The 9654-nt window shown below is 30.4% G+C and overlaps 1 protein-coding gene across 1 annotated transcript; it reads left to right on the top strand.

Annotated features, from left to right (window-relative positions):
• The first annotated feature begins 7366 nt into the window (after window positions 1-7366).
• LOC117177837 (circumsporozoite protein-like) lies at window positions 7367-7939 on the top strand. Its single transcript, XM_033368814.1, has one exon. The coding sequence runs from the start codon at window positions 7367-7369 to the stop codon at window positions 7937-7939; it is 573 nt and encodes a 190-aa protein (XP_033224705.1).
• Window positions 7940-9654: the final 1715 nt, after the last annotated feature.

Here is a 9654-nt window from a genome sequence, read left to right as displayed (position 1 = left end):
AAGATAGTTTTATATTAAATGAATATAACTTTTCTCAGTTACTTGAGGAAATTCAAACAGATTTTTTAGGATTTCAGATGTGTCGAAAAATATTTAGAAAAATTATATAAAAAAATGTATTTAACAATATTTGGTCGATAGAAGAAATTTAAAATATTTGATACATTTTCGAAATCTTCAAACAATAATCTAAAAATCTTACAGCTTTTTCTCGACATATTTCTAAATTCCAAATAATTTTAAATTGAAAAAATTATTTTATTTTTTAAATTAAAAGATAATAAAAATATTCCCACAAATATTATAATTCTAAAAAATGTTTTCATTTTTTGTAAAAAATCTATATTTCGTTAAAGAAATTGTTAATCATGTTTGAAAATTTTTGAGGCTTCAAAGCTAACGACTTTTGAAACATGTTAAATAATTTAATAAATTATTATATCTAGTACCTATAAATAAAATAAACTCCTTACACTACAAAATATTGACGGGTTGTTAATCGGATGACCTATTAAAAATGAGCTTCGACAGAAATTTGTATAAAAAATCCGCCGGAAAATTGATAAAAGTTTTAAAGTTAACAAAATGGCAGCGGTTTTTATGAAAAAATTAAAAATAAATTTTCTCGAGAAACCCACCTTTAAATTTTTTGTCTATTTTTTTTGTTGAAAATTTACTTTGATAATTAAGATATCTCGTAAATTTGATGCTTGCTTAATAACTTTTGTAGCCAAGACAATTATTTTTTTTTAGAAACGAATGTTAAATTTTTTCTTTGAAGCAATGATAGATACAAAAAAAATGCTAAAATGAAAGTTTGCAAGTCTAAAAAAGTTCTAAGAAAAATGTGTCTTGTTCTTTTGCGATATTTTTCATTGTTCACGAAAAAAATTCAGAAACTACATTTTCAGGGGGAAAAAATTCTCCGGGCCTCAGAAATGGTTTAGCCAGCATGATGCTGCTAAGATGTCTTTCTCTTATTGATAGATACTTAAAAAAAATATTTGGAAAAATAAAAAAGGTAAGGTTTTTGAGAAAATATTTTTTATTATTTTCTTCGAATTTCAAAAATATAAAAGAAGTATAATTTCGGGAGAAGCCCACCTATTTTATTTTTCCAAAATTTTTGTTTTTAATTACTGCTAATAAAAAAGCCATCTTAGTAGCAATATGCCAGCTAAACCATTTTTAAGGCCGGGTGAATTTTTCTCCCCTAAAAATATAGTTTTTGAATTTTTTTTGTAAACTATGAAAAATGTCGCAAAAGCACAAGAAAAATGTTGGACTGTTGGTTCTCGCAGTTAGCGCTCGAAGGTGTATTTGTCTCGCGCTTCGCGCTCGATGCTGCATTTGTCTTGTCCTTTGCCCTCGGTCTTTGTATTTGCCCCACATTTGTGCACAGACCTATTAAGGTTAACGAACCAAACATCGACAACTGTAATTTGGTGATTGTGAATTCTCCTTTGTTAAAGCTTCTTTGGCTTTACCGAACAAATTCTCATCACGTATCTCGTGTTTTGCACTCGATTTTGTCCAAAATGTTAACTTTTCTATATTATGTTTAACACTTCTGTATAAAACTTATAATACATTTATTCAGATTATTTAGCGATAGAAAGTTCTCACATAAAACTAATGCCTTCTCATTATGATGAGAATGTAATAATACATCATTTTTCTGCGACAAAAATTTGAATTTTCGATTTTTTAACAAAATTCAAAAAGTTTTTATGTTTGGAAACGCTGTAACTTTAGTAATTTTGTTGTTATCGAAAAAAGTCATGAAGATGAATTGATCATATTTTTGTGCGCTATAAACAGCACTATATGAAAATTTCAAATCTTATAAAAGTGGTCTTAAAAATTTTGAAAATGCTCCAAATTATTTCATTTTTATTTAAAATAGCTGGCTAACGAAATCGTCCTTTCTTTTAATATCCTTAATTAGTGTGTCAAAGGGAAATTCAATAAAATAATTACTTCAAATTTGAGATATGATCGACTTGCCGCAATTTTTACATCTTTGCAAGAACTTAAAAAATTTTCTTGGGGGAGAGATGCCATTCAGGAGACTTGTCGCTGATGAGAGATGCCGCAAATGTGACAATTAATACTAGGAGAATGTCCGCAGTTTTTCTACTTTGATGTAGACTGTAAAATTATTCTCGAATAAGGGATGGCTCTGGGAAGTCTTGCCGCGGGCAAGAGATGCCGCAGATGTGACAATCAGTCCTGAGAGACTCGCCGCACTTGTGCCACTTTGATGCGGAGTTGAGCATTTTTCCACGGATTAGAGATGTCACGAGGGACTTGCTGCAGTTTTAATATTTTAATATGGACTCGAAAAATTTTTCTGGATGAGAGATGCCACCGGGAAGACAATTAGTCCAGGGACAGTTGCCTAAGTTTAGCCATATTTAATTGGACATAACAAATTTTTGGAAGGGAGAGATGCCACTTGGAGAATTATTACTGGGGAGAGATGCCGCAAAAATGTCAATTGCACAGTGACATGATACGGACACAATTCTACTTCTTATTAGAAAATTTAACTGCGTGATTAAAGTGCAACTACTTTCTTGAAAATGAGAAAATTTAGAAATTTCCGTATAAATTCGATTTTTTAATTGAAAATTAATGTTTTAAACATAGAATTCAAGTATTCCATTTTTAGTTTACAATTAATTTTTGAACGACTATTTCTTTTTTGTTTTAAGATTGATAATTTTTATTTGAAAATTTTAGAATTTGATTAAATATTAACGTATTAAATTGTAAATTAATATTTCTGGGTAAAAAGATCATCCTTTGAAGTTGAAATTTAACTGCTTTATTGAAAGTTAAACTGATCTGTTAAAATTAAATTTTGTTAGTAAGAGATCTGTCTCTTTTGTTAAAAATGTAATAATAATTTGTTTGGAAATTGTTTTTTTTTTGTTGAAAATCTATTTTTTCACTTCAGGATTTTACTATTCAATTTTTGGTAAAAAATTTCTTATTTTTGAAGTTGAAAATTTTATATTTTGTTAAATATGTATGTATTTGTCGACATTTTTTTCCATTTAAGTTAAAAAATTTAATCATTTTGTTGACGATAGAACAATTTCGTTAAAAAGTCTTCCTTCTTGATAGGAAGTTCAACTCACTTTTTCTTCATTTTTCATTTTTGGTTGAGAATTTCAATATTTTGATAAAATATTCAATTAACGGTTTGAAAATAAACTTTTTAGTTGAAAATTCTTATTTTTAGGTTAAATGTCTAAATATCTTGTTGAAAATCTATATTTTGGCTTAAAAAGTACAAGTTAAAAAACGATTACAAAAAATTGACAGGTTGGGTTTTTGAGAAAATCATTTCTTTTTAAACCGCTGGAATTTTGTTAATTTTTAATCTTTTTTCAATTTTTCGGCGGATTTTGAAGAAAGGTGATAAACGCTATTAGAATAAAAAAAATATCAATTAGCCCAAAATTTTCCACCGATTTTCTGAAAATATTTCTATCTATATTCTGAACGACATAACCTTTCAAAGTCAAGGCTAATTTTCAGTAATCACCCATTAAGTGGTCAGACACTATCCGTCGGTAGTGTATTCTAAATTTTTATTTCTACTAAAAATGATTTTTTTTGCTGAAATAACATAAAGTAAATAATCTCTACACTACCAACGAATATTGGACTGATAACCGGGTGACATAATAACAATTAGCCTTCACTTTGAAAGGTGATGACGCTGTACAGAATGGAGATCAAAATCTTGCTCTGAGAAATTGGTATGTCACGAGAATCTCGAAAGAATTCTTGTCGCTTTCCCTCAATGCCGATTGCGTAATTTAAAAAGACCGAATGACAGAATGTTGAAGAAATTTCTTAGAAAAAGAAATGAATTTCTTCGAACGAAACGAATTTCTTATAAAAATAAAAGAATTTTACAGTGAAACGATACAAAATACGAAAAAACACTAAAAAAAAAAAAATTCTGTACCAAAAAAATATTTGAAATTTTGTTATTATTCAATTTGTTATAGGATAGGTAGTTTTAGATTTATTCGTAAAAATAACATAGAAAGTAACAAGAATTCAATTTTTGGGCGAACGATACAAGCTAGGAAAAAAAAAAATGCAACAAAAGTTTTTCACCTAAAAAAGAACTACAAATTTTTAATTTATGATTTTTTGGTGGAATGCGTCATATTGGTTTTAATAGTAAAGAATCAAATTAAAAATAAATTAATTAAATTTTAGAAATAAATGGCAAAGGGCAGAAAAAAGAATGTATAAAAGTTGTTCTTTAAAAAAGTGTGAAAACTCAGCGAAATTTGTCATGAATAATTTCTTGGTAGAAGTTCTAATTTTGTTTAAATAGTAAAATTAACATTAAAAATAAAGCAAAAAATTTAATTGTTTGAAAAACGAAACAAGGTACGAAGAAACAAATAGACAAAAGTTGTTCACACAAAAAGGATCAATAGATTTATTAATATCCATTTCTCGATAGGACGAATACATTTTCTTTTAATGATAATAAATAGAATAAAAAAATACTTGTTTGAAAAAAAAACAACATAAAAGACAAAAAAACTGAGAAGGCAAAAGTGATTCAACCAGCCATGATCTAAAAAATTTGTTATAAGCTCTTGTTAGGAAAATAAATAAAAAATAATTTAAATTACAATTTGTTTTCGAGAAAAAATATTTTGCAGTCTGATTTTTTTTTTATAAATACTTAATTTCACAACCAGAAAATTCTCATGTTTTCTTCAAAAAAATTTCTTCCTCACCTTATATGCATCATAATAGTTTATTAAACTTATTATACTACAAAATATATTTAACTGTTCGTATTTTCCTTGGTATAAATACTTTATGTTTACAGATAGAAAATTTGTATTCCTTTTACGGAAATAAATTATTTTCCATCTAATGCGTATAAAAATAGCTCGAAAAAAATTTTTTTTTCCAAAAATTGCTACATCTAAAAAAAAGGTAGTACAAATTTAAGTCAACAAACAGAACTTATCAGAATTAAGAATTTTCTGAATTCTTTTAAGTCTGTTAAGCTATTTTTATACAAATAAGATAGAAATTAGTTTTTTTTTGAAAAATAAACATTAATTTTTGGTTTCGTTAAGCTTCATTATTTATAATCAAACATAAATATAAGGTTTTTAAACTTGTTTATGTTTACTTTGTTTGAAAAGGAATTCTATACCGATTTTTTCCCTAAAAAATATAATTTTATTCTGTAATTAAAATTATTAATAACAAATTTGAATGTAAATTATTAACAATGTTTTTTTGTCAGGTGAAACTAGTAAAAATTATTTATAACAAAGCTAAATGTTAGGTGTAAACAAATTTCTGCCTGAAAGTACACTGTCGTGCAAAAGTTTTAGGCCATCTCTTTTTTTATAACTGAATAAATTCTCTTAAATTTAATTATACTAGAGCTAAAATATGTTTTCTTTAAAATGTTGATTGCTTTTGGAATTCTAAATAAAATAAGCCCATTGGAAGCCAATTTGCCTAGTTTTTGAGTACATATTGCAAAAATGGTGTACATTTCAATGTTTTCTTAAATTTTCAATAACTTCCAAAATAATCAACATGTTTCAATGTTGTTGGGCTCATTTTGAAGCTATTTTTCATTGTATTACAACCGCTTACGATTATATATTGTAAATAATTTCTTTTTGAACTGCAAGAACTTGAAGTTGTAATAAAAAAGTTGGAAAAATTCGAGAACATCTTATCTGTAGGAAAATCAGAATAAAAGTTAAATAAATATATATTCTAAAGGGATTTACCTAGAAACTCTATGATTACATTTTTCCATATATTTTAAAGAAATATTTTTGTTATCAAAAATAATATTGCAATTTCTCCAACTTTTTTGTTTTAAATTCAAGTTCTTGCACATCAAAAAGAAAATTTTAACAATTTATACGATTTATACTTATAAGCTGTTATGGCTGTTATGGCTTCACCCTTGGCTTATTTTATACAGAATTTCGAAAACAATATAACTTTAAAAAAGAAATTTGGTAGTTTTGGTATAATTAAAATTACGAGAATTTATTCAGTCATAAAAAGGAGGTGGCCTAAAACTTTCGCACGGCAGTGCAGGTGCAAAAAGTATTAAATTAACACAAGCCTTGAAAATTTGTTTATTATAATATAATTGTATCAGAAACAAATTCTTTGCCTCATTTGTATGTTCAGATTGTAATTCGAGTAGATCTCAAATATATCTGAGGGTTAAAGCTGAGAAAGGAAATAGTTTTCGAAAAAATGCACTTTATTTGCATTCGTTAACAAAATAATAATACTAAACTAAGAACTGTAAAAAAGTTTATATTATAGTTCGTCACACCTGTTGGAAATCTAGTGCTATTTAGAACTAAAAAATATATCAAAGGTGGTTAAACATACTAAGTAAAATTTAGGCTGGTCCATCGAGAAAATGAATAAAAGTAGGCATAAGTTCATTTTCTTATATCTGTCAGATATATCATTTTATCCATATTTCAGAAAAATGAAAGGGCAAAAATTGACGAAAAAAAACTTTTTTATCGTTATATAGGTAAAAAAATTATATATAGTTTATATATAGTGGATAAGAGATTGCTATTTTTAATTTATTTTATGGAATTTTTTAAGCACAAAAAATATCAGTGTTTTGTCCATTATATACAAATTCGACCGAGATTCAACATGGCGTAACGTCCACAATTTTGAAAATTTTCAAAAATGCTTTGGGCAAAAAATTTTTTTATATAGCATTAAAATTTTAGCAACTTTGATCAAAATCAAACGAGAAGGGGCAGATCCTGATACTTCTGACGTATAATTATTCACGAAATTATCCGAAAAAAAGTTCTTTAACATCACCATTGTTGAAAACTGCATTGATTTCGTTATAAAAAAATAGGACAATAAAAATTATTGCGTGAAGATTGACAGTAATTGGTCACATCGTTCGCATAAAATCTAAACACTTTATGGACAAAATTATTTCTTAGTAGCATTAATGCCTATCAATATAGAATTTGCAATTCTGAAAGCGAGAAGAGTGAAACTCTTCTATAGCGCCTGTTTTGGGGCTGACGGTGGAAAAAAACTAACTGATCATAGCCCCCTCTGCTTTTGTTCGTTCACTCTTGAGTGCTCGCCTGAGCGACAACCGCAGATCCCACGCACCCCGCGCAGCTCCTGATACACCACCTTGCGACGCGGCGTCAATTCTTGGAGGGACTATAGAAGGGAGAGCTATTAAAGAGTTTCACTGTGTTGTACAAAATTATTGATATCAAGTATCTATGATGATTAATTAATTTATTTTCTTTGATTTCACGTTGCAGAATTCATGGCTGAATCATCTTGCTGTGGCTGGGGGGGGAAAGGACCCAAAACGGCGGCAGATTACATGTACGACTCGGACAGTCCGCGAAGACCGAACCCACCACCAGCATTCCACGGAGCCCCACCGAACCCAGGTGCTATGGTTTCCATGGCACAGCACGGAGGCCCACAAAACCCAGGTGCAATGGTTTCCATGGCACAGCACGGAGGCCCACAAAACCCAGGTGCAATTGTTTCCATGGCACAGCACGGAGGTCCACAAAACCCAGCTGCAATGGCTGCCATGGGACACCATGGAGCTTCACCATACCCAGGTGCAGCCCCCGGACCTTACGGTGCTGCAATGCCACAACACCCAGGGGGTATGGCTATGACCCCGTACAAGGCACCATACGCAGACACGACGAGCTTTTCAGGACCCCGCGACAGATCTAATGAGCCAAATTATTCAGTTCGTGCGATTTCACCAGAGCACGACGGCTCGCATGAGGCTTTTCAAACAGTCATGGGCCACGCCGGACAATACTCACAGGACCCTTATGCGCGTGTAAATACACTTAGAACCGGACGTATGTGATGAAACCAAGTTTAACCACATTACTTCGATCAGGCCATTTATCTATATTGAAACAACCTGTCGCGAAATCTACGTATAAAACGACCAGTGCTCATTATGAATCCGCGGCAAAAAGTAGATAGGTTAAGTTAATAATACTCTCTGACTTCCTTGAAAGCTCTGCATTCCTTCAATTTTCTCTATTGATTTAATTCTACGAATATATTGTATACTTTTACAAATCAAATTCTCTGAATTCGCCTGATACTCTAGATTATTCAAATTTTCCGAAGTACTTGAATTCTCAGAACTTTTTAATCATCTGACTTCTTGGAAATCTCTGTATTTCTTAAATTAACTGAATTCCATTAATTTTTTTAATTTTTCTGATGATCTGGATTTTCTAAACTGCTTAAATTTATTTAATTTTATAAATTTCATTTATCCTGCGAAATTCCGAAATTTTATGGGATTCTTGAATTCTCTAAGCTTTTTAAGTTATCTAATTTCTCAGAATTTACGAAATTCTTTCAACTGTTAGATTTCTTGGAGTTCACTGAATTCCATCATTTCCCTGAATTCCTCAAATGCTCTGAATACATTGAGTTATTCAATAAGCTAAATTCGTGGAATTCTCCAAATCCTCTGAATTCTTTGTCTTTCTTTAATCCTGCAAATTCCTTGAATTACCTTAATAGCTTACATTCTCGGAACTGCTTGCATTTTATAACTTGTTCTATTTCTCTAAACTTCTTCGATTTAGTTGTTCGATTTCAAGGAAATATAAGAAACTTTGAAAGCATTTAAATTATTGTTAAAGAATTAAGAAGAACGCATAAAATTTAAATAAAACTCAAGAGAATTAAAAGTAACTCAAGTTAATTCAAAGTACTTGTTGTCGCTACTTACCTTGTATCTATTTTCCTTGTCGCTATTTACCTTGCCGCTTCCCCTAACTCTCGCTCGAGCTCTTCTCCCACCACGACCAGGACGGTTCGGTATCCGAGAATTGTTCCGCTTGCTATTTACGTTGCCGTCAATAGTTTAGGACTTTTAAGGCAATTTTAAAGTGCGAAAAGTCATAATATGCTTTTTTAATGAGGCTTAGAAAAGAATCTCGAGACCATAATATTTATATCTTATGATAACTTCTTTGTCACATGGGATAACCTCAAGTATAGCAAATTTAATCAAAGGTTTATCAATAATTCGTAAATATTAACCTACTTTTCAGTTTTTTCCGCGAGCTAACGATGTGCTCACAATTTTTTGGAAGCAAATGTGAGATAATTACTTCCACAATATTTATTCTGAAAATCGAACTTTCTCTGTTTGTAAACACTGATCCGCGCGCGGCAACGTACGTAGCGTGCGAAACAATTCGCATCAAGCGCCACGCATCAAGATTAAACTTGAGAGTGGGGGAACATCGTTTCCAGGAAAATTACTCCCCTACGGTCCCGTCCGCGGTAAAGTGAATAGCGTCAACTGTATAAAAGAAATTTAAATGTATTCAGAAAATCCTAAGAGAGTTTTTTAAAAATATTTAATGTAGCAGACAGCAGTAGTAGTAGCCTAAGGGCTGCCGAGCGGAGGGTTTGACGTCGAGGATGTGTGTGGACACCTTATGTATGTGATATTGAATTTCTACATCCAAACTCGACTGTCAATAACCGGCAGCACTTGGGAAAGGTTTTCTGCAGTTTCCCGCTTCCCTTGACCGCTAAGCCATGCAA

The sequence above is a fragment of the Belonocnema kinseyi genome, chromosome 1 (genome assembly GCF_010883055.1).
Source record: "Belonocnema kinseyi isolate 2016_QV_RU_SX_M_011 chromosome 1, B_treatae_v1, whole genome shotgun sequence".
Classification (NCBI taxonomy): Eukaryota; Metazoa; Arthropoda; class Insecta; order Hymenoptera; family Cynipidae; genus Belonocnema; species Belonocnema kinseyi.
This window is presented reverse-complemented; position numbering and strand designations above follow the sequence as displayed.